The following is a 26,653-nucleotide window of genomic DNA, read 5'->3' as shown; positions in this document are numbered from 1 at the left end:
GCCCCAAGGTTCTAAAACACCTCATGAATGCAGTAAGGCAAAATGGTGTCATCATTGCTCCGCCCCCCCCCTTCCAATATTCTGCCCCAATTGAAGTCCATGGCCAATGATGCAACATCCATTTGCCGCCACACCAAGAGGGCAAGGTTACTGTTGCCCACACATACATTCCTCAACCCAAGCGCAGTGCTAGGCATGCCTAAACGTATTCCGCTGCACATGGGCCAAATCAGGTGTCCCAACACAAAGTGGATACCAGGGCTTTTGTTGTAGCAGGAACTCCTTTGCATATCAGGCCACGCCCCCTGATGTAGCCAATCCTCTTGGAGCTTACAGGGCTCTTAGTACAGGGCCTAATATGCAACATCAGGGAGGTGCGGCCTAATATGCAAAGGAGTTCCTGCTACAAAAAAAGTCCTGGTGGATACTAACTAGGTCAAGCACAGCGACCGGAAGTCTCGATGTATGTACAACCATTCTCTAATCCCCACCCAATTCCTCACTGGCTTCCAGTCTAAGCACTTTAGGCATTATGTTGAAACCTCTGGGTTGGAACAACCGTTCAAAGCCAGTCTTGCAGACACCAGAAACCATTGTGCAACATGCAGCTACCATGCAAGCGTCTACTGAGGGAAGGAGATCATTTTATGAGGAAAAGTTTTGCAACTCATGTTTTTTATATTTTAGAGGAAAGGGTGTTGTTCTACTCAGGGGTCGTTTTGTAGAAAAACAGGTGGTGGAGCTCATTAGCATAACTCATTAGAATATGCCACCCCCTCATCAGCCAAAAGCAACCCGGTGCATGAAAGGAGAGCCCTGGACAAGTGAGGCCTACTTGGGCATGCCAACCATCCCAAACAGGCCTTGCTCACCTGGGGCTCTCCTTGCCTGCCCCCCCCCCCCCCAGTCAAAAGGCCGGCAAGCCACCCACTCCAGGGGATCAGTTCCCCTGGAGAAAATGGAAGCTCTGGAAGGTGGACTTTATGGCATTATGCCCACTGAAATCCCACCACTCCCCAAATATGCTGCCCTCCCCAGACCTCCCCCCCCCCCGAAAAAAAATCTCTAGGAATTTCCCAATTGGAGCTGGTAGCCTTAATTGCCAGTCTATCCTATAAATGATCTTTTTTCTCTTCTTCTGCTTTCTAACCCTAGAAATACACAAATGAATGGTCCAGAATGAATGTTTCACCCCATCAGTTTGTTTAATCAGAAATAGGAACTAATTATATTTACCTTTTAAACTGCTATATATTTAATGTAAACAATGTAGTATTTTAAACAGCAATACAAAAATTACTTATTTCCTTCACAGTCTGTCTTCCTTGTTGAGACTCAAGTCAAAATGTGAAGAAGAAAAAAAAAATCATAGAGGAAAAAAAGCCTCCCTAAAGAACAACAGTATTTATGGGAACAATCATAAAATCAGGACATAAGAGATTTCATCTCACAATATTAAAAAAAACCCCAAAACACTAAAACAGTATATTACCATATTTCAGCCAAGACCTGAGGAGGCAGACCTGATTGTAAAAAAAAGGTACGGGCTTGATCACCTGTGTAAAACAGAACAGAAGGAAAAGGTAGATGTCAGAATGCAATTCCCATAAAGCCGTGTTTTAGTGGCACATTCGTTTTTATATTGATAACTTATTCTGTTAATTGCAAGCCACCTCCAGCAGTACCCAAGACAGGCAGCATAAGGATTTCTCAGATAAAATAAATAAGGTCAAACCGGACACTCATACGAACTCTCTCTTTCATAATCTGAATTAGGTTTCCAAGTCTGACGGCCTTCTCGGAATCAAATTAGTTCAACCATTTGCAACGGCATAGAAAAATGTACTCCAAAGTAAGAAGAAAAAGAAGATGATATTGGATTTATATCCCGCCCTCCACTCCGAAGATTCTCAGAGCGGCTCACAATCTCCTTTACCTTCCTCCCCCACAACAGACACCCTGTGAGGTAGATGAAGATATTGGATTTATATCCCGCCCTCCACTCCAAAGAGTCTCAGAGCGGCTCACAATCTCCTTTCCCTTCCTCCCCCACAACAGACACCCTGTGAGGTAGATGAAGATATTGGATTTATATCCCGCCCTCCACTCCGAAGAGTCTCAGAGCGGCTCACAATCTCCTTTACCTTCCTACCCCACAACAGACACCCTGTGAGGTAGATGAAGATATTGGATTTATATCCCGCCCTCCACTCCGAAGTCTCAGAGTGGATCACAATCTTCTCTACCTTCCTCCCCCACAACAGACACCCTGTGAGGTGGGTGAGGCTGAGAGAGCTCTCACAGCAGCTGCCCTTTCAAGGACAACCTCTGACAGAGCCATGGCTGACCCAAGGCCATGTTAGCAGGCGCAAGTGGAGGAGTGGGGAATCGAACCTGGTTCTCCCAGATAAGAGTCTGCACACTTAACCACTACACCAAACCAGCTCTCCTAGGCTTTTGTAATAAAGCTACAGTTGATTGTTATTCTGATTTGGTATTTGATAACAACGAGAAAGTACAAGATGCATAGGTACAGACATCGGGGCGTATATGTTTGCAGATTTCTCATCTGGAATGCTAAGAATGCAGCACACGGCAGAAGAAGAGGATGCCTGCCCACACAGCTCAAGGTTAGAAAAATGTAGGGAAGGCAGCCTACATAAAGCCCTACAATTTAAAATGCATTTATTTGCTTCATTTCTCACTGAGACTTGACGTGGATGACAAGTGGGGATGGGCACGAACCAAAGTCTGTCATGTTCCAGGCCAGGGGTGGTCAAACACACTTAATGTAAGAGCCACATAGAATAAACACCAGATGCTTGAAGAAGATGATATTGGATTTATATCCCACCCTCCACTCCGAATTGTCTCAGAGTGGCTCACAATCTCCTTTCCCTTCCTCCCCCACAACAGACACCCTGTGAGGTAGATGAAGATATTGGATTTATATCCCGCCCTCCACTCCGAAGAGTCTCAGAGCGGCTCACAATGTCCTTTCCCTTCCTCCCCCACAACAGACACCCTGTGAGGTAGATGAAGATATTGGATTTATATCCCGCCCTCCACTCCGAAGAGTCTCAGAGTGGCTCACAATCTCCTTGACTTCCTCCCCCACAACAGACACCCTGTGAGGTAGATGAAGATATTGGATTTATATCCTGCCCTCCACTCCGAAGAGTCTCAGAGTGGCTCACAATCTCCTTTCCCTTCCTCCCCCACAACAGACACCCTGTGAGGTAGATGAAGATATTGGATTTATATCCCGCCCTCCACTCCAAAGAGTCTCAGAGCGGCTCACAATCTCCTTTACCTTCCTCCCCCACAACAGACACCCTGTGAGGTGGGTGGGGCTGGAGAGGGCTCTCACAGCAGCCCCTTTCAAGGACAACCTCTGCCAGAGCTATGGCTGACCCAAGGCCATGCTAGCAGGTGCAAGTGGAGGAGTGGGGAATCAAACCCGGTTCTCCCAGATAAGAGTCCACACATTTAACCACTACACCAAACTGGCTCTCTACACCAAACTGGTGGAAAAAAGCAACTTTAAATGGAGAAGTGGCTTTGCTTGGAGAAGTGATTTAAAGAGGGAAATGCCTTCTCCAAGCAGGCTGATGGGGGGCGCTTTGAGAGCCACACAATATGAGTGAAAGAGCCACATGTGGCTCCTGAGTCGCAGTTTGGCCACTCCTGATCCAGGCCTTGCTCATGGTTTGCGAACCATCCCACCCTCACAGGCCACACAAACCTCCCAAGTTGGTTTGTGCGGTTCGTGCTGGCAGAGACGCTGGTGTCACGCCATTTAAAAGGAACCCTTTAAAAAGTTTTTGTAAGCCATGCCACCGCTGCCATGTCGTGATGCACAAGTGAGCTGAGTGAACAAGTGACGACGGTGTGACTCACAAGTGAACTGAGAAGGCATTTTAAGAAGGCAGCCTTCTCAGCTGGCTCGCTGAGTCCTGCCATGGTGGCAGCGCAACTCAGCAAGTGAATTGGGAAGACATTCAAATGCCTTCCCAGTTGGAAGTGATTTCACCAATTTTTTTTGCTCCCCGCACTTGAACGCGGGATGGGGGGAACAAAAGGGAACACTGAAATGGCTTCCAAAAGCCATTTAGAGAGAATGTTCCCTTTAAATGGCTTTTGCAAGATTTTCCCTCCTTTCCATTTTGCTGGCTTTGGGGACCTGATGTTGCAAAATGACCCTTTTTAGTAAGCTTGCTTTAAGTCGATCTTCACCTCAGCTTCATTCAGTCAGACATACTCTTTCTCCTCTCAGATCCCCCAGCTGCCAACTCCCAGCTTCTGTTCTCCAACCATCTCTCTTCGGTGTTCTGTCAGCTCTTATTGGTCACTCTTAAGGAGAGTTGGAACCTAACCTGTGTATTGCAACGTACGTTGTTTACCCAAAACAATTTACCCAAAACAAAAAAAAAGCCTATAAATACTAGATCTAAAGCAAGCAACACCAACACTGTGAATCAAAAAGCATTTTAAAATAATGTATATAAATAGCCATGAGGCATCAGATAAGCCCTATCACGTGGCCCAATTAGTAAATACACCATTCTATCAGTGCTTAAACCAGCAGTTCATACAAGGGGCAATAATTAAAACAACATCTTTAAAAGCTCAGGCAAGCAAGACAGATGGATCACTTTGTGGCTAAGAAGCAAGGAGGCTAGAGTTTCACAATTTGGGTGCAGTTACAGGAGAGATCCCGTTTCCAGCTCCCAGCAGCTGAGGATCCGAGAGGACAAAGAATATGTCTGACACTGAAGCTGAGGTGAAGACCAGTGTAAAGGTAGCTGACTAGAAAAAGCAGTCTGGGCCTCCAAAAGTGGACTTGGAAGTGAAAACATAAGCTGAAAGGCAGATCCAGATAAGAGAAGACTGGTTCTTGCTCATTTAAGACTTTAAGCATTAGAACTCAATCATTGAAATGAACCTGGAAACTAATGTGGAGACAGTGAAGATCTTTAAAGTACAGATAAAATATGCTCACTGTGAGAAACCTTGTTGCTGTATTCTCAGCTATGAAGGCGATTTTGGGGCAACCACTATCTTTCAGCCTAGCCTACCTTACAGGGCTGCTGTGAGGATGAAGTGCGGAAAGGAAAACCACATACACAGCTCTCACCGCCACTCCCACCCCGGAGAAAGGGCAGGAATCCAACATACACAGCAAATTTGTGGATTAAGTTTTTGAGCTGTAATGAAAAAGACGACAGTAACCAACCTGTAACATATCCTCCGACTGGCTTAAGGTTATCAAACTGCTTGTCATGCTTTGATCTTTCTTCAGAGGTGATGGCCCAAATGTTTTGGCCTCCTGGGGAAAAAAAAAAAAGGAAAATGCTTCTTTAAGAGTGTGTAACACGTATGTTTAATTGGTGGTGGTGGAAAGTGCAGTCGAGTCACAGCCGACTGGTTACTCCATGGGGTTTTCAGGGCAAAGGGCTACCCCGTGGGGTTTTCAGGGCAAAGATGTTCAGCGGTGGTTTGCCATTGCCTGCCTCTGCGTGCTGACCCAGAACTTCCTTGGTGGTCTCCCATGCAAGTCAACCCCACTTAGGTTTTGACATCTGAGACTGGGCTAACCTAAGCCCTCCAGATCAGGGCAGGGAAGGTAGAGAAAGAAGTCCTTTTCTCCCTTTCTTACAATGCAAGAACTCGCGGGCACTCAATGAAATTGCTGAGCAGTCGGGTTAGAACAGATAAAAGGAAGTCCTTCTTCATCCAAAGGGTGATTAACACATGGAATTCACTGCCACAGGAGGTGGTGGCGGCTACAAGCACAGCCAGCTTCAAGAGGGGATTGGATAAACATATGGCACAAAGGTCCATCAATGGATATTAGCCACAGCGTATTGTTGGAACTCTCTGTCTGAGGCAGTGATGCTCTGTATTCTTGGTGTTTGGGGGGGCAACAGTGTGAGGACTTCTAGGGTCCTGGCCCCACTGATGGACCCCCTGATGGCACCTGGGTTTTTTGGCCACTGTGTGACACAGAGTGTTGGACTGGATGGGCCACTGCCCTGAGCCAACATGGCTTCTCTTATGTTTATATGTTCATATTTAATTGTAGAGGTGGGGGGGGGAGAGAGAAATTAACCTTTGCTTTATAAATGTGGCCTCACCAGTTTGGAGGAATACTTTTATTATGGGTTCCACAGGTATAGCCTTGGATAACCTCTTGCAGCCAAAACAAACAAAAGAATACTCAATGTATTGCAAAATAGGCATGGTATCTGCATACATACCCCAAAGCCCTTTTACCATTTACACTGACCAAACCAGACTGTCTTTAAAAGAATGAAATACCCATAAACCAGACATGAAGAATGGAAACACTCATATTCCAAACAGAGGTGCACTTTGATCAGATTTCTGAGTAGCCGTATTGCAACAAAGAACGATTCACAAGGGAACGCCAGGACCATCAAGTTGGAATTAATATGCAGATCTAACGCTTACCAAGCATGGGCTTAATAAGAACTGGGAATAGTTATGATGTTACAGAATGTACCCTGGCCTCCTTCCAGAGTCATGTACACTCTTTGCCAATTTATCCACAGTTCTGAATTGTCCTCAGCCATTCCAAAGGGATTCTAATTGTCTGGCTCTGACTGGCTCTTATTTCTCTGTGCTCCAAGGTGACAGGCAATACACCTCTATCTTGGAATGCCTGGTCTTCAGTCCCTCTGGAATAACTCCTCCTATCCCCACCTTCTTTCTCTTTGTACCTTCAGGTTTGTGTGTCTATATAAAGTGTCAATGAACTAGAACATTTTATGCTTTTAATTAAGCAAAGCTTGGATCACAAAACACTTATGCCACCTTATATTTGCTAATGAGTCCTTACAGTTCCTCAGAACTTTTGCTGTTCTATGATTCAAAGAATCTTACTTCCCCGACGTGAGTTATTTTCCAATGCTGTCCCTTCCCTTTAAAATTTTTTTAGCTGTCAACACAAACTATTATGAGGACTTTTCAACATCTGTGAACAGCAACTTCCTCCTATCCCTGACTATTCACTGTACAAGCAGGAAACATGATTCATATATGGTAGTACAACCAATGTTCCCTCCAAGCTGCAGAGTCTTGTGAACAAACATACTTTGTGAGCTACTGGCATTAAAATCGTGAGCTACTACATAAATTATTGTGCTTTGGGGCCATTTTTCCTGAGCTAAGACAAAAAAGGGTGAGCTGGAGACTAAAAATCTGTGAGCTAACTCAGCTTAGAGCAGGGATGACCAAACTTGCTTAACATAAGAGCCACACAGAATAAACATCACATGCTTGAGAGCCACAGGACAGGAATGTCAGATGTTTGAAAGTAGGCAGGCAGGCAGGCAGGAAATAGATGGAGAGGGAGGGTTAGAAAGAAAGCAACTTTAACTTTAAATGCATTCTCCAAGTTACAGGCTGACTTGGCTTGGAAGAGTAACTTAAAGAAATTAATGCCTTCTCCAAGCCAGCCGACAGGGCAGTGGGAGCTTCAAGAGCCACACAATGTGTGTGAAAGAGCCACATGTGGCTCCTGAGCCACAGTTTGGCCACCCCTGGCTTAGAGGAAACACTGAGTACAACCATGTATTCCATTGGTTTTTAAAATAAAACAAATATTCTGAAGTAAGTCTTTAGACCTCATACTCGTCAACTGTAATATATGAGAAACCAGCTAAGAATTAACACCAAATTATAACACTATAATTGAATGGTATTATACAAGCATTTTTTCTCAGAGTCTCAATTTGGGGACAATGAAAAAACAGTGGACTTCAAATGTGGCATTTGCTTCTTTCAGCTTTAGGGTGGGTGTGTGCGTGTTTTTTTTTTTAAAGTAGTGTGATCTATTGTATTCACTTCTGTATTTTTACTTCCTTCCCTCCAATAAAATAACTGTAACTAAACTGGCAACAGCTGCTTTATGTATATGTGTGCAAAACTAATTTCAGCTTCTTTCAGCTGAACATTAGAGTTATCAGCTTTGTACAGGGCACAACATACAGCAATGATTCACCATATGGTTTACCATTAAAAGGTACAATAAATAAAATGCACTTTCCCCACTATGAAACAAAAGTTGGTTTTTTTGATGTTGCAAGCATAGTGTTCATGACAACCTGCCAATGAGCCTTAAATTGCTCTGCTCTTAAATAACCTTCCAGGTAGGAATTTTGTAACATATGAAATAGCGGGGTCTGTTACAGGTGAGAAGAAAGGGAGGGGATGCATGAAGTAAACAAACCTAGTCACAGAGCACAATGAGAACTTGCACCCACGTTCCACCTTCATGACGCCAAATTTCTCTGAAAACGTGAGGGGAAGATAAAGGCACAGTTCTTGTTTTGACCACTTTAATACCCCTCTGCCCCCCACCAAAGACAGGCAAGTGTATGCAGGGCTTTTTTTTATAGCAGGAACTCCTTTGCATATTAGGCCACACATTCCTGAGGTAGCCAATCCTCCTGGAGCTATGAGCCCTACTATGAGCCCTGTAAGCTTTTGGAGGATTGGCAACATCAGGGGTATGTGGCCTAATATGCAGAGGAGTTGCTGCTACAAAGAAAACCCTGAGTGTACGGCCCGGTTCACCTTGGAATTAGGCTTTGGCAAACTGTGCCACTGGCTACTAAATCAGCACATACCCTCTGGTTAAGCCAAGCCTCATTCTGAATGATGGAAGCGACAGTGATATCGGAAGTGACACTCCCAATGATATAAACCAGGAGTGGTGTGGGATAACTGAGCGTCCTCAATTCCATCCCCAATTTGGTTGCAGCTGCTATGGAGACAGGATTCTTGTAGCTCTTCCCCCTCTTTCTTTTCTCCCCTTCTCAGTGAGAAAGGCTGAGGGCCCATAATCCTATCATTCTGCTGAGCTCTGCCTCTTCTGTTGGCAGAGCAAGGACGCCAGCCAGTCTTTTTCTTGATGCCAAAGCCAATCTCTGCATGACATAGGTGCCAACTGCCAACTTTTCCTGGTCCTCTCATCTTTGACAAGCAGGGACTCAAAAGGCATATATTGTGTCCCCATCAGGGGTGGAATTCCAGCAGGAGTTCCTTTGCTTATTAGGCCACACACCCCTGATGTAGCCAATCCTCCAAGAGCTTACAAAAAAGGATTGGCTACATCATGGGGTGTGTGGCCTAATATGCAAAGGAGTTCCTGCTAGAATTCTACCCCTGGTCCCCATGTTCAGAAAACGGGGAAATTGCTGTGAAAGGTAGCTGATGATTCTGTATTCATACTGAACCAAACAGGTTTAAAACAACCTGGTTTTGTTATTCATTCAGACGAAATGTCCATGAAAGGAATATGGATTTGAGCTTCTATTGCTGCACATCTCTTATTACAGGTTTATGATCTCCTGCTTTGCTGCCTTCACTGTGACCTAAAATCTGCACGAGCTTGCCAGAGAACGCTGAAAAGATGCTGAAGCTGGCGTTTCTGCCAGTACACAAGACTCTTTTGTCTGTGCTTTGTAAGTTTACCTCAGTGAGGCGTATCGTTTGCTGGAAGGCGACTGCGTTAGCTGTCCTTACAGAAGCGACCGTTGTGAAGAAACCACAAAGCTTTCCTTGGGTCATGATCAAAAGTACCTTTTGGGAAAGACACCATAAAACATGACCAGTCTCTTTAACTAGCAGAAAGCCTAGATTTTAAGAAGCAGCTCCAGGCGATGGTAGTGCCAACTTGATTGTACCAGGGCCCACAATGCATACAGAAGCATTTTCTTTTTTCCTTTTCTCACAGTACAAGAACTCGTGGGCACTCAATGAAATTGCTGAGCAGTCGGGTCAGAACGGATAAAAGGAAGTACTTCTTCACTCAAAGAGTGATTAACATGTGGAATTCACTGCCACAGGTTACAAGCATAGCCAGCTTCAAGAGGGGATTGGATAAGCATATAGAGCAGAGATCCATCAGTGGCTATTAGCCACAGCGTATTGTTGAAACTTTCTGTCTGGGGCAGTGATGCTCTGTATTCTTGGTGCTTGGGGGGGGGGCACAGTGTCCTGGCCCCACTGGTGGACTTCCTGATGGCACCTGGGGTTTTTGGCCACTGTGTGACACAGAGTGTTGGACTGGATGGGCCACTGGCCTGAACCAGCATGGCTTCTCTTATGTACATTGTAGAGATGCCAACGTGGCGTGGTTAAAGTGCCGGACTAAGATCTGAGAAATCCAGGTTCTAATCCCCACCTGCGCCACAAGTTTGCTGGGTGACCTTGGGCCAATCACACACTCTCCGCCTAAAGACCTCAGAAGGTTGTTGTGAGGATAAAATGGAGGAGAATGATGTGAGCTGCTTTGAGCCCCCAATGTGTTGAAAGGCAGGATATAAAGAAAGTAAATAATAAATATGGGGCAGGCTGGTGTGTTTTGTTTATTAGCAGCGATGTAGTCAAAGGTTTTTAAAAACCCAGGAGTGGAATTCCAGCAGGAGCTCCTTTGCATATTAGGCCGCACCCCCATGATGTAGCCAATCCTCCAAGAGCTTACAAAAAAGAGCCTTGTAAGCTTTTGGAGGATTGGCTACATCAGGGATTACGGCCTAATATGCAAAGGAGTTCCTATTAGAATTCCACCCCTGAAAAGCTTACATAGTTAAGAGGCCACATTTCTATCAAGAAAAGAGTGGGTGGGAAAGGAACCTCTCTCTACTGTGGTCCAAGTGCTCTTTTTATATCCCACCTGAGGAAAAACAGGACACAAGCACAAATTCAAAGCCAAAATTACCTTTTTTGGCAGGAATAGTGAATACAAATAGGGAAGAGATGAAATCACTATCAAAGAGATACTTGCTTTTCCTATTAACGTGATCTTAAATCAGCTTCTGTGTGGTACAGTACTGAGATACAAAGTTAGCGGGACCAGCCCCCCAGGTACTAGCAGGGAATCCCCCCGTTCTCCACCATGGACCATCTGGCGGTCAAGGGAAACCCCTTGGGGTTTGGGGACGCTGCAGGGGATGCTGAGTTGGGGACACTTTGGTGTTTGGGCAAACTCTATGGTTTTGAGGGTAAAAAAAGCATACAGTTTCACCCAAATACCAGCATGTCCCCTGGACAACGTCCCTGATGTGATGATGTCACTTCTGGCTGATGTCATCTCACCCGGGACATCATGTGATGCTCCTGCCTGCCCGAGAATTCCCCTCAAATTCTCTCACTGGATGGGTGAGAAGACCAAGCAACCCTATATGAAGTACTCTCTATGTGAGAGCAGAACGAGCATCTTGTTCTTCATTCAGGTACAGAAGCAATAACATCTGCCAAATCTACTGTACCACAAGGCATGCCATTCTGGAATGCCTCCAGCTCAGCTGTTCAGACTCAGGGAGGAGAGGGCAGGGAAAATCCCTGGTTAGCACAGAAACTATTATGAATGGTTCTTTGCAGGGCTTTTTTGTAGCAGGAACTCCTCTGCATATAAGGCCACACACCCCTGATGCAGCCAATCCTCTAAGAGCTTACAAGGCTCTTGTTAGAGGGCTTACTTTAAGCTCCAGGAGGATTGGCTACATCAGGGGTGTGTGGCCTTATATGCAGAGGAGTTCCTGCTACAAAAAAGCCCTGGTTCTATGGAGCAAGGCCTCTGTACAATATTATACTTCCATATTTAAAAAAAAAAGCACATTAAAGGTGTGAGATAAAATGTCGCATTTTAATATGCTTGGGTATGCACATATATTAAGTTCATTAGAATGTGCAAGAAATTATATCTAAAGGTATTTCTAAGAAAAGAAATAGTCATAGTGTTCTTTTTTTTTAACAATGTTCACAGCAAAAGACAGAAGAAGACCACATTCCAATGGTAAAGCACAAGATTTGGAAACAGAAGGTCCGAGATTCAAATCTTGGGGACGCTGGTTAAAAGGTTATCAGGCATCAGGGCTAACAGAAAGCTCTCTGCCTTAGGCCTTGGAGATAGTTTCAGTCAGGGTAGCAATAATCTGAAAAATGATTTCTGATGGTTCTAGTTGATTCCAATAATTTACTGGGACTTATCCACTTAATGAACTGGTCCTACTTCTTGTGTGTGTGACTAATATATATTTACAATTTTGGACATTATACTTGTAAATTTTATAGATGAGTGCCCCGATCTGGATAGCCCAGGCAAGCCTGATCTCGTAAGATCTTGGAAGCTAAGCAGGGTCAACTATGGTTAGTACTTGGATGGGAGACTGTCCTTGAAATACCCAGTTAAGAGGCAGAGGCAGGCTTATTCAGCCACCTCCCTAAATATCCTACAGGCTCCCGGTAGGGGTCAGCCACCAGAGGTTACCATGACTACAGGTGCAGACACACACACAATATATATATATATATATATATATATATATAAAATTATTCAAAATACAAACTACAACATCTCTGATCTGAGCTTCAAAACCAGAAAAAAAAGAAATGGTAGGAAGGAAAAAGATCATATGGATTAATTATTGTGTGAATCATTTATATATATTTATATATCCTATCATATATATCCTATAATCATTTATATATCCTACCATTTCTTTTTTTTCTGGTTTTGAAGCTCAGATCAGAGATGTTGTAGTTTGTATTTTGAATAATTTGACTTTAAAGAACACTTTCACACACACTAAATAACACACTTTCAATTCACTTTCAGTGCATTTTGAGACTGGATTTTACTGGGTGAAATGGCAATATCCACTTGCAGAGTCACTGAACTGGATTGAAACTGCAGGCTCTTTTGGTTATTTGGTCCACAGTCAAACAGCTAAATTTGAGTCCAGTAGCACCATAGGGACCAACAAATTTTTGTGTATAAACTTCTGAGTCAAAGCTCTCTTTGTCCCTCACACCTTGAAGAAGATGACGACGACATTGGATTTATATTCCGCCCTCCACTCCGAATCTCAGAGTGGCTCACAATCTCTTTTATCTTCCTCCCCCACAAAAGACACCCTGTGAGGTGGGTGGGGCTGCGAGAGCTCTGAGAGAGCTATGGCTGACCCAAGGCCATTCCAGCAGGTGCAAGTGGAGGAGTGGGGAATCAAATCCGGTTCTCCCAGATAAGAGTCTACACATTTAACCACTACACCAAACTGGCTCCCACCTTGGAGAGTTTCTGACAGTTGGAGCAGGTAATTACAAGCTAGAGAAGCCTACTTCCCCACTCACTACAAGGCAACTTCCAGCGTTCACTTCCTGTTGCATCTATTTCAGGGAGACTTACAATTAAATATTTAGTCGCAAAACTTTCCAAGGCCCAAAGTTTAAAATATATTATCCTATGCATTCTACATCTCAACAGCCACGCAAGTCTCACAATCACAACCTCCCATTTGATATTTGTATGACCAGGGCTGGCCCTTCCACTAGGCAAATTAGGTGACTCCCTAGGGTGCCAGCCTTCTGGGGGTGCCAAACAGGGTGCCCCCCTCCCAGTGACTCAATGTTATACAGGGGTGGAATTCTAGCAGGAGCTCCTTTGCATATTAGGCCACACACCCCTCATGTAGCCAATCCTCCAAGCGCTGACAAGGCTCTTTTTTGTAAGCTCTTGGAGGACTGACTACATCAGGGGGGTATGGCCTAATAGGCAAAGGAGCTCCTGCTAGAATTCCACCCTTGAATTTACATCAGATCTTTTTAACGTTTCCCTCAGATAGAAGAGAATGATTTATTATTCAGTAATAAATAACCCAAAATTCATTGAGCTTAACATAAGGCACAGTATTGAAAGTCTGACTTTGACGGCGCCAATGTATTGCAACACAGCTTAATAAATTCACTTTTATTCAGCATGTCTTTCAAATATTCAGAAGTGTGTCACCTTGTGACATAACTTTAAAATACTGCAAGATGAACAGCGGCCTCAAACAAATTTGCCAAGTAGATTACATGTAGTGCACCTTTGAGACGAACGCTAATAGAACACACACACTGAATGTTATCTGTAAGCAAAAGTGGACACTCTTCCACATATAACCTGAAACCCTGAAGCATCTTGTGTACTGTTCAGGGCAACTGGGTTGCAGAAAGCTCCAAGTCTGCAGAGAACACCAGATAAAGCCTACTTACTGTTCAGGGTTGTAGGAATCTGAGCCATTGTGATCTTCCTCGATACTCCTCGCTAGCTTTTAGCCATCTGCAACTGAAGGGGAAAAAAAAGATTGTGCGATTAATAATGCAACAAGGACACAGCACAGATCTTACCATTCATGGAGACAACCCGTCTGTCCCCTTAAACTCAGACTTCTGACAAGAAAGGAAAGGAAGGCCTTGCAAACTCTGCTGGAGTGAATGAATTTGCATGTGAGGTGGGGGGGGGGAAGGGAGAGAAGGATTTTTGGTGGTCTTGATGCCAAAATGTGGGAGAGGAGAAGGCTGTGAGCTTCTTCCAGTCCCCAGGAGGGAGAAATGTGGAGTATAGACGAAGCGAATCGATAAATAACGGAAGTAAAAACATTTTAAAGGACTATATTGTGCAGTCATAGTAAAAAGGTAAAGTAGACCCCTGTGCAAGCACCAGTCGTTTCTGACTTTGGGGTGACGTCGCATCACGACATTTTCACGGAAGACTTTTTATGGGGTGGTTTGCCATTACCTACCCCGGTCATCTACACTTTCCCCCCAGCAAGCTGTGTACTCATTTTACCGACCTCGGAAGGATGGAAGGCTGAGTCAACCTTGAGCCGGCTACCTGAACCCAGCTTCCATCATTCTTGTCTTGCAACTCTCAAACATCTGACATTCGTGTCTTGCAACTCTCAAACATCTGACGTTTATTCTATGTGGCTCTTACGTTAAGTAAGTTTGGCCACCCGTGGTCTGAAGCAACAGAACGAAGTTGGAGTCCTGTGGCACCTTTAAGAGCGACAAAGTTTTATTCAGGATGTAAACTTTTGTGTGCTAAATTAGAGGAAGTTTAGAGACGCCAGGCCCTGATCTGGGTAGTCCAGGTTAGCCTGATCTTGCCAGAACTTGGAAGCTAAGCAGGGTTGAACATAAGAACATAAGAGAAGCCATGTTGGATCAGGCCAACGGCCCATCAAGTCCAACACTCTGTGTCACACAGTGGCAAAAAATGTTATATACACACATACACTGTGGCTAATAGCCACTGGTGGACCTGTGCTCCATACACTGTGGCTAATAGCCACTGATGGACCTGTGCTCCATATTTTTATCTAAACCCCTCTTGAAGGTGGCTATACTTGTGGCCGCCACCACCTCCTGTGGCAGTGAATTCCACATGTTAATCACCCTTTGGGTGAAGAAGTACTTCCTTTTATCCATCTTAACCTGTCTGCTCAGCAATTTCATCGAATGCCCACGAGTTCTTGTATTGTGAGAAAGGGAGAAAAGTACTTCTTTCTCTACTTTCTCCATTCCATGCATTATCTTGTAAACCTCTATCATGTCACCCCGCAGTCGACGTTTCTCCAAGCTAAAGAGTCCCAAGCGTTTCAACCTTTCTTCATAGGGAAAGTGCTCCAGCCCTTTAATCATTCTAGTTGCCCTTCTCTGCACCTTCTCTAAAGCTATAATATCCTTTTTGAGGTGCGGCGACCAGAACTGCACACAGTACTCCAAATGAGACCGCACCATCGATTTATACAGGGGCATTATGATACTGGCTGATTTGTTTTCAATTCCCTTCCTAATAATTCCCAGCATGGCATTGGCCTTTTTTATTGCAAACGCACACTGTCTTGACACTTTCAGTGAGTTATCTATCATGACCCCAAGATCTCTCTCTTGATCAGTCTCTGCCAGTTCACACCCCATCAACTTGTATTTGTAGCTGGGATTCTTAGCCCCAATGTGCATTACTTTGCACTTGGCCACATTGAACCGCATCTGCCACGTTGACGCCCACTCACCCAGCCTCAACAGATCCCTTTGGAGTTCCTCACAATCCTCTCTGGTTCTCACCACCCTGAACAATTTAGTGTCATCCGCAAACTTGGCCACTTCACTGCTCACTCCGAACTCTAAATCATTTATGAACAAGTTAAAAAGCATGGGACCCAGTACCGAGCCCTGCGGCACCCCACTGCTTACCGTCCTCCACTGCGAAGACTGCCCATTTATACTCACTCTCTGCTTCCTATTACTCAGCCAGTTTTTGATCCACAAGAGGACCTGTCCTTTTACTCCATGATTCTCAAGCTTTCTAAGGAGCCTTTGATGAGGAACTTTATCAAAAGCTTTCTGGAAGTCAAGGTAAACAACATCTATCGGGTCTCCTTTGTCCACATGTTTGTTCACCCCCTCAAAGAAATGCAACAGGTTAGTGAGGCAAGATCTTCCCTTGCAGAACCCATGCTGAGTCTTCCTCAATAACCCGTGTTCATCAATGTGCCTACTCATTCTGTCCTTGATAATGGTTTCTACCAACTTTCCCGGTATTGAAGTCAGACTGACTGGCCTGTAGTTTCCCGGATCTCCTCTGGAACCTTTTTTAAAGATGGGGGTGACATTTGCTACCTTCCAGTCCTCAGGAATGGAGGCAGATTTCAATGAAAGATTACAGATTTTTGTTAGAAGATCCACAAGTTCAACTTTGAGTTCCTTCAGAACTCTCGGATGTATGCCATCCGGACCCGGTGACTTATTAGTTTTTAATTTGTCTATCAGTTGTAGGACCTCCTCATTTGTCACCTCAATCTGACTCAGGTCTTTCAACACCCCTTCCAAAATTAGTGGTTCTGGGGCGGGCAAAAAGTTCTCGTCTTCTACAGTGAAGACGGAGGCAAAAAATTCATTTAGCTTTTCAGCCATTTCCCTATCCTCCTTCAGTAATCCTTTTACCCCATGGTCATCCAAGGGCCCCACTGCCTCCCTGGCTGGTTTCCTACTTCTAATATATTTGAAGAAAGTTTTATTGTTGGTCTTTATGTTTTTTGCAATATGCTCCTCATAGTCCCTTTTTGCCTGCCTGATCACAGTCTTGCATTTGATTTGCCACAGCCTGTGTTCCCTTTTACTAATCTCACTTGGACTGGTTTTCCACCGCTTAAAGGAGTCCTTCTTACCTTTTACAGCTTCCATTACTTTATTTGTTAACCACGCAGGCCTTTTCTTATGCCTGTTTGTGCCTTTCCTAACTTGTGGTATGTATTTTATCTGAGCTTCTAGGATTATAGTTTTAAATAGCGTCCAAGCTTTCTCAAGGGTTTTGACCGTATGTACCTTTCCTTTCAGTTTCTTCCTCACATGCCTCCTCATCTCAGTGTATTTACCCCTTTTAAAGTTAAACGTGGTTGTGGTGGTCTTTTTGGACAACTCCCTATTTATACAAACGGTGAAATCAATAACATTATGGTCACTGCTCCCAAGCGGCGCAATCACTTTTACATCTCTCACCAAGTCTTGGGCATTACTTAGGACCAAATCCAGGATCGCCCCACCCCTGGTAGGTTCTGAGACCATCTGCTCCATAGCACAGTCATTGAGAGCATCAAGAAACTCAATCTCTTTCTCTCGACCAGAACACATATTGACCCAATCAATCTGCGGGTAGTTAAAATCACCTATTACAACACAGTTTTTACGTTTAGCCGCTATCTTTAAGCCTTCCATCATATTATAATCGTCCTCTCTCTTTTGATTTGGTGGGCGATAACAAACTCCCATAGTTAAATTTCCTTTTGGGCCCTCTATTTCAACCCAAAGCATTTGTAAAAGTGAATCTAATTCTCTGATCTCAGCCTTACTGGACCGTATATCCTCTCTGACATACAGAGCCACCCCACCTCCAACCCTTCCCTCCCTATCCTTCCGATATAGCTTATATCCAGGAATCACCGTGTCCCACTGATTCTCCTCATTCCACCAAGTTTCTGAAATTCCCACAATGTCTATGTTTTCTCCCAGCACTAAACATTCCAATTCACCAATTTTACTTTGAACACTTCTAGCATTTGCATACAAACATCTATAATTTCCCAGGCGAGCTAGGCCCGCCACCTTCCTCCTGCCGCCTCGAGACACTGGCAGACAGTCCATATTGTTTGTCACCTTCACAGTGGACAACTCCGGTCCGTTACCCGGTAGAAAAATAGCAGCTAACCCTTCATCTCTTTGAGACGAGTCCTCCCGAACCAGAGACATTTCATCTCCTGTCGGCTTTCCCCCAAGATTTAGTTTAAAAACTGCTCTGCCACCTTTTTGATTTTAAGCGCCAGCAGCCTGGTTCCATCCGGGGACAAGTGGAGACCGTCTCTTTTGTACAGCTCCCGCTTGTTCCAGAAAGCATCCCAGTGCCTAACAAACTTAAACCCTTCCTCCTTACACCATCGTCTCATCCACACATTGAGACTTCTAATTTGTGCCTGTCTCTCCTGCCCTGCACGTGGAACAGGTAGCACTTCCGAGAAGGCTACCTTGGAGGTCCTGGCCTTAAGTCTCCCGCCTAGCAGCCTAAATTTTTCCTCCAGGACCTCACGACTGCATTTCCCCACATCGTTGGTGCCAACATGCACCACGACCACAGGCTCCTCCCCAGCACTGTCTATCAGTCTATCTACTACACGCGTAATGTCCGCTACCTTCGCACCAGGCAGGCAAGTCACCATACGGTCAGTACGCGGTTTCGCCACCCGGCTGTCTACTTGCCTAATGATCGAATCACCAACTACCAATACCCCCCTCTCCCCCTGCTCAGGGATGGTTCCTTGGCGCGAAAGGATTCCCGCTCACCGACTGAAGAAGAGGTCCCTTCTGAGGGCGCATTCCCCTTATCCTCAGCACGGTGCCCTGTTCCCTCTCGACCCTCACGCTCTCTGGCCGCAACGGGGCTGCTACGTTCAGAGCGGGGCTCATCTAATACGCCCCCGAGAGTCTTCCCCAAGTGCCTAACTGACCGTCTCTGCTTCTCCAGGGCAGTCACCTCGGCCTCAAGGGTACGAACTCGTTCCCTGAGGACCAGGAGCTCCTTGCATCGAGCACACACCCAAGACTTCTGTCCTTTGGGCAGATAGTCATACATGTGACACTCAGTGCAAAACACTGGAAAGCCCCCAACCCCCTGCTGGCATTCTATCTTCATTGTATATATATATATATATTAAAATATACAGTCCTCTTTAAATGCTGTTTAAGTGGCTCCCCTTCTGGCGGGTCAACTTACCTAAACTTACCTTATTGGGAACTTACCTTATTTGGAGAACAAGGAAGCCAGGGATCTGGGTTCCTGCTCCTTAGAGAGCCCCTAGGCGAAGAGCCACAGGCCAAGAGCCCTTTAGCTCTCGCCCTTCGGCTCGCGCCAAAGGCTCGCGCCTTTGGCAAGGCGCAGCTTAAAATGCAAAGAGGTGGAGCAGGGCACTCCTCAGCAATCACTCTCAATCAGCAGCAATCACTCTCAATCTCTTTCACCCTTAAGGCAGTCAACCAAACAAAGAGCAGTCAACCAAACAAAGAGCAGTTCCCCAGCTATCACACCTTAGAATTTTAGGCAGCCCCACAAACCTTAGAATGTAGTCCTTCAAAACTCAGAAATTCTCAGCAATTTCTCCAGCTGTCTCAGCTATCAGAGCTGCTCTGCTCTGCTCCTCCCAGACCTCTGTGAGATGTTGGTACTTGGACAGGTGACCACCAAGGAATTCTAGGGTCACTATGCAGAGAGAGATGGCAAACCACATCTGAATGTTCCTTGCCTTGAAAACCCAACTGAGTTACCATAAATCTGCTGCAACTTGATGCAAAATGAGAAAGAACGAGGCAGTATAAATATTAATAGAAGGCTCAGCGTTCCAATACATGTAATATAAATATAATAATTTCAGAGAACAGTTGAAAAGAAGACCCAATCCTCCCCAAGGGAGAAGCCTCAGCCAATGGAGAAAATAGAAACCTTGCTGTGTAGATCCTGTGTGACTGAGCAAGCCTGGCAAAACAAGCTGTGATGCAGAAGGAAGCAAGAGAGAGGGAGAAGGAAGCAGACGACAGCCAGTTGCTCCGGGGCCTGATAGGAGCCCTCCGGGGGCCTGATTCGTCCCCCAGGTCACATGTTTGACACCCCTGCCATAGAGTCCACCTCTAGAGCAGCCATTTTCTTCAGGGGAATTCATCTCTATCATCTGGGGATCAGTTGTCATTCCACGAGATGTCCAGATCCCATCTGGAAGTTGGCACCCCTACTACATAGTGAGACTCCCATGATGTTGCCTCATGGCTGTAGTCCTTGTAGGGTTGCCAGACCCTCCCAGTCGGGGTGGGGTTTCCCCTGATTTCAGGGGCTCCAATCTGCCACTGGCTAGCTGGCTGGTAGGGGAAGATCCGCCCCCAAACACCCCCTCCTACATCAATGTCAGCACAATGATGTGAAGTGGAAGTGATGTCATAATGCAGATGTCACTTGTGCTACCCTCCTCAGTCCCAGAAGGCTCCCTCCCACTCCCCACTGGCTGTGTAAGTAGACCTCACAACCCTAAATCCATGAAATGTTATGCTGGAATAAAATCTTATTAGCATGTAAAAGGAGCCAGTGGATTCCTGTTTGCTATTGCAAACAGATTAACACAGTTATCCACTGGAATTAGTAAATTAGCCCATATCTGACCACTAATTAATGAAAGTATTTTATTCATTTACTTTACCTCCTTTCTCCTCAACAGGGACCCAAAGAGGCTTACAGTATTCTCCTCTCTTCCATTTTATCTTCACAACAACCCTGTGAAGCAGGGGTTTTTGTAGCAGGAACTCCTCTGCATATTAGGCCACACCTTCCTGATGCTGCCAATCCTCCAAGAGCTTACAGGGTTTTTACTGCAGGGCCTACTGTAAGCTCTTGGAGGATTGGCTACATCAGAGGTGTGTGGCCTAATATGCAAAGGAGTTCCTGCTACAAAAAAGCCCTGCTGTGAGGTAGGTTAGGCTGACAGGCTGTGACTGGCTCAAGGTTACCCAGCCAGTTTCCATGGCAGATTTGAACCTGGGTCTCCCAGATGCTAGTCCAACTCTTTATCCACTCCACCACGCATAAGTAAAAAATGCAGGAAAAGGCAAAAATTAATTAATTCCAAGTTCAACTATGCTTAGATTTCTATAGGACAATATCAATCCAAGTAATTATCTTTAGATTTTACCTAGTATAACAGAATGGGTGGAACGTGTTAACCCAAAGGTCTTGGTTTAACTACATAATGTTCTGTACCTAGCGGAGACCACAATGCATTCACACAGAGGTGGCCGACTAACTGCCCCCCAATCTTACTCATTTAATTTCATAACTGGATATCATTAGGGAGGGGGGAAAAATGTTAAAAAGGAACTAGGATATAAAAAGAGGAACTAATTGCTCGAGGTGCATGCAAACAACATAAAATTACCCAAAGAGACTCAAACAGAATACATACCAGCATGATGTATTCTTTTAGACCTAACCAATTCCTCAAATTCCATAAACTAAACAGCTATTCTAATTAGAAAGTTAAAAAAGAAAAACACTTACGCAAACATGCCTGAGCAGCCAACGTAATTGTCTCATTATCAAACCTCACTCTTTCGTAAAATGTGATTTTGTAGTTAGATTTGCCTTCTGCTCTAGTTCACGTTCGAACCTTTAGGATATCATCCTCAAACCGTGTATTTGTGAAGTTCCTGAAATAATTAAGCACCCTCTGAAGGAAGTTGTTTGAGGAATGACAAGACAGACACCTCAGGGCCAGTTCTGAGGAGTTGATGGACCCGCTAGCAAAACACCAGGCTGCTTTTCACCACCACCGCCTGCCACAGGTAGTTCACCCGCCCCACACATCTGGGTTTCTACTCTCTACCACTGCGGATGGATTTGGGTGCCATTAGCCGCTATCCCTCATTGCTCCTGCCAGAATTGTTGCTGAGCACTGAGGAAGAGAGGCTTGAAAGAGGGCCCATCTTCATCCAAGACGCAGAGTGAGAGTCCCTTGCTCATCAAACTTGCAAGGGTGATAGTTGGTACGGTTACCAATTTCCAGGTGGGGCCTGAATAGCTTCTGCCAGGTCTCATTTTGGGTAGGAGCTCATAGGAGCGGAGCGCCGGAACCTCTAAACTTTGTGTTCTTTCTTACCTATCCCCAACACTTGCTTCTGGGCTCCATTGCTCAAACTCCCCGAGAGAATTTTGCTGAACTCTTAAGATTTGACAAACTTTCTGATATTCCCCTCTGCACAAAAAATGGAAAAATAACCAAAATATATAAAGCAGACCTCATGCCACTGTGGCCACATACAAGAAAGTAATTTAAAAATTATGATGGGAGTAAGCTTTAACTATGTCCTAATATTAATTATTATTCTGTGGAGAAAGGTGGGATATAAAAAAGGAAGGAAGGAAGGAAAATAGTGAGAAGAGAAAAAGAAAAAGGAAAGCAGGAAAGCAAGCAAGCAAGAAAGAAAGAAAGAAAGAAAGAAAGAGAGAGTGCAATGAGAAAAGAGAGAGGAAAGCAAGAAGAGGAGAGAGAGAGAGAGAAGAGAAAAAGAGAAAAACAAGAAAGCAAGCAAGCAAGATGTTGAACCACTGAGATAATCAATGTGTATGCTTATTTTTCCATTTCTATTCTCACCCTTCTGTTCAACATTCAGGTCCATTTATAACACTTATCAGCTGCCTATTTATAACACTTATCAGCTATTCTAGTATGAACCAAAGTAACTATTAGCGACTATCACATTAGGCACTGAAACCTTAAATATTATGGAACAAGAGAAGTCTTACATAGACTATGAGCCGAATCTATGCAAACCTAAGACAATACAACATCCCTTGAAGATTAATAAACTACATTTAGAGACACATGCAAACTTCATAACAACTCAAAAAGAACTGTCTCTATAGCAACCAAACTTTTTTTCCCTGTTGCATTTTCCTGTGAAAGAGAGACTACAGCCATGCTGGTTTAGGACAGTTTATTACCTAACCAATCTATTCGCCACCGAGAATACAAATTAGTTGTGAATACAAACTAATAAGGCTGCCTGCTCTGGGTTAGAAATACCCAGAGATGTTGGGGGTAGAGCCTGAGGGTTTGGGGAGAGGACAGACCCAAGTAGGATGATGGAGCAGAGGCCCACCAGTGGCTATTAGCCACAGGGTATTGTCTGGGGCAAATGATGCTCTGTATTCCTGGTGCTTGGGGGGGGGGGCAACAGTGGGAGGGCTTCTAGTGTCCTGGCCCCACTAATGGACCTCCTGATGGCACCTTCTGTGGAGAAAGGCGGGATATAAAAAAGAAGGAAGAAAGACCACTGTGTGACAGAGACTGATTTTGCACTCACCCTTACGACGCTCTCATGTCCCACTTCTTAGCATGGCGACCTCCCGATTTCCCACTATTTGCACCGGGGCTGCAGCAAACATCGTGGTTTTCCCACAGCAAACGGGAACCACTAAAAACCAATTTCCGTTTGCTGCGCGAAAACCACAATGTTTGCTGCAGCCGCGACGCGAATAGTGGGAAATTGGGAGGATACCGTGCTGAGAAGATGGACGTGAGAGTGGGGTAAGGTGAGTGTGAAATCGGCCAGAGTGCAGGACTGGACAGACCATTGGCCTGATCCAACATGGCTTCTCTTATGTTCTTAGGATACAATGTCATATAGTCCACTCTTCAAAGGGTCATTTTTCCTCAGGAGAACTAATCACTGTAATCTGGCAATCAATTATAATACCAGGAGATCTCCAGGCCCCACCTGGAGGTTGGCTATCTTACAAATTAGAGAGTTCTCTCAAATGTTACTATGTCAGGTCCGGTGTATATCTGCTTCAGAATAAAGAGATAAAACTCCAAAGTGTTAGAAGAATCTAAATTTCTTCAGACTATAGGGAATATCATTTTTTTAGTGTTCTGCTCCACATTAAAAACCTCCCAGCAGAAATACAAAATCTCTCTCTCTCTCGGCTTGGCTTCGCGAACGAAGATTTAAATAAAGATAGAAATACAAAATACTATCCCACCAAAGGGCACGCAGGCAGTGCTGCAATGTTTCTTCTTTGTGGGATAACTATTATTTATTTACAGGACATTTTTTAATGTGTTGGAACATTCAGCATCCTCACCTGAAGTCTGGAGTGGTAGGATCCATTCTGGTACCTGTTAGGGTTGCCAGCCTCCAGGTGGGGCCTGGAGACCTCCTGCTTCTACAACTGAACTCCAGTTGGCAGAGATCAGCTCCCCTGGAGAAAATGGCTGCTTGGAAGGGTGGACTCTATGGCATTGTCCCATGCTGAGGCCCCTCCCCTCCCCAAACCCCACCCTCTCCCAGATCCACCCCCAAAGTCTCCAGGTATTTTCCAACACAGACTTGGCAACCCTACTCAGGATCTATGACCTCATTCTTTGGCTCAATGACTAAATCAGGCCTTAGAAATAAAAAATATAATGACGGCTTCCCAATATACATGCTAGCAGAAAGAGAGACACCTCTCTTCCTACCGAACATGTTTACATCTGCATTCACTCTTAAATGCATGCACTATCAATTGTACATCTAATAGTGAAGTGTGGCTCGACACATATTTCCCACCCACTTTTGATATTCTTTTTGCCTTCCACAAAAATACCAAAGAAGAAATGGGAAGAAGATGATACTGGATTTATATCCCACCTTCCAGTCTGAATTTCAGTCTCAGAGCGGCTTACAATCGCCTTTATCTTCTCCCCCCACAACAGACACCCTGTGAGGTGGGTGGGGCTGAGAGGGCTCTCACAGCAGCTACCGTTTCAAAGACAACCTTTGCCAGAACTATGGCTGAACCAAGGCCATTCCAGCAGGTGCAGGTGGAGGAGTGGGGAATCAAGCCCGGTTCTCCCAGATAAGAGTCCGCACTTAACCACTATACCAAACTGGCTCTCTCAAAAGTGGATGGAAAATAAATTTGGAGTTAAACAGCCCCCAAAAGTGGGGGGAATGATCAATGGAGTGATAGAGAAGAAGGGGATGGAACCAGGCAAGTATGCAGGTTGGGAGGGTGGTTGAAATCAGATGATCGGGGGGGAGGGGGGGTTGGAAAAGAGGAGCACACAGGACTTTTTTTGTAGCAGGAACTCCTTTGCCTATTAGGCCACACACCCCTGATGCAGCCAATCCTCCTGGAGCTTACAAAAAAGAGCCTCGTAAGCTCTTGGAGGATTGGCTACATCAAGGGTGTGTGGCCTAATAGGTAAAGGAGTTTCTGCTACAAAAAAAGCCCTGGGAGCATAGAAGCAAAATTAGAGGAGAGGAGGTGGCAGACAGAGAGGGTAAGTGGAATTTTCCCTTCCATTCAAGTCTTCCTGGTTCCCCTCGAGTTATGAATATTTCATTTAGTTACAACCACTGCATTCCACTGAACTACAATACAACAAATGACCCAATATACAGAACAAATATAAATATTTGTTACCCTACATAGAATTATTTGTGCTATTACCCGGACAAAAATAACTTACTAGAAGTTTAAAGAACGTAATCTTCACACAGAGGACACAAATCAAAAAGCACAAGGTTATTAAAACACTGCTTAAGGAGTAGGAATTGTTTTTGAATGAGAAAGACAAATAAACCCCTCACGGCCAATTCTTGGCTGCTGTTTTAATAACTGATTTTCATTTCTCTGCATGGTGCTGTATAAGCCACTTCTTAATAAAAAAACTGTGACTTTAAAAATTAACTACCAAGCTTTGATGAATATTAGAAGTAAAAGAGAAAGATCATAACCCTGAAAGAGCAACAAATTTAAAAAATCATACTTTTCAGAATTTGCAACAAGCATTGTAATCAAGTTTCATTTAGCATAGAACTGAAATCCAACTCATCCATTTTCCGTGCTTCTTGAGTTTAATGCTTATTGTGTAACTTTCACACTGTAGGATATTGCCACATGAAGAAAAACAGGAAAAGTTGGATCTCCTTTAACTTAAACACCAGAATAGTCATAGCTGTGTAGTACAACACAGTTCCTCATAGTTGTCCATTTGCGATCTACACAAGAAGGTAATAATTAAAGAGACATACAAAGACTGCAGAGAACTCTCTCTCAAACACATGATTAACACTGAATTTTTCTTTCAGTCTCATCAGAATATTTCAAAGAGGAAACCAAAGTCATCTCTAAGAAATAATTTATTATATTTAACAGATTTTGTTTTCTTTCCACCCACCTTCCTTAATAAAAAAGGCCAAGAAAATCACTAACAATGGGTCAGCTAGCATGTTATATAACAGCGCAGTCTCACAACCGCTATATTAACAGGGTACAGCACTACTTGCAAAACACTTGTAGGGTTTTCACACCAAGAACAAGGACTGAGCATTTGTGTAAGGCCCAGAAAGAGGGCTAAATAACTTTTTAAAAACAACAATGAAAGACAAAGATAGCTGACTGGTGTACTCCCTTTAAGGAACTCTTGCCAAACTGCCTAACCCAAATATTACTGCAACTGTGTTTGCAGAGGAGTGAAACTGCCTAGGACCTTTGCATAACGAGACAACTAAAGAACAGATGTACCATAGTCAGTAGCTGCTATCTTGGAAAGAAGGAAGAAGTCAACCAGCAGAAGTCTGGCTCATTACGCAGCCTACATCAGGGGTGGCCAAACTTGCTTAACGTAAGAGCCAAGTGGAATAAACGTCAGACGTTTGAAAGCCACAAGACACAAATAGCAGATGCTTGAGAGTCACAAGACTTCAGGAAGGCAGG

The 26,653-nt window shown here is 44.5% G+C and overlaps 1 protein-coding gene across 1 annotated transcript in view; it reads right to left on the bottom strand.

Moving 5' to 3' along the window:
- Positions 1–26,653, bottom strand: part of LOC132566388 (intersectin-2-like) — a 143,998-nt gene that overhangs the window by 104,966 nt on the left and 12,379 nt on the right. Inside the window, 3 exon segments of the mRNA XM_060231383.1 lie at positions 1,493–1,556; positions 5,237–5,329; positions 14,068–14,140. Of these exon segments, the coding sequence (XP_060087366.1) occupies positions 1,493–1,556; positions 5,237–5,329; positions 14,068–14,095 (185 nt within the window). The 5' untranslated portion in view covers positions 14,096–14,140.

Source organism: Heteronotia binoei, chromosome 1 (genome assembly GCF_032191835.1).
Source record: "Heteronotia binoei isolate CCM8104 ecotype False Entrance Well chromosome 1, APGP_CSIRO_Hbin_v1, whole genome shotgun sequence".
In the NCBI taxonomy this organism is placed as follows: domain Eukaryota; kingdom Metazoa; phylum Chordata; class Lepidosauria; order Squamata; family Gekkonidae; genus Heteronotia; species Heteronotia binoei.
This window is presented reverse-complemented; position numbering and strand designations above follow the sequence as displayed.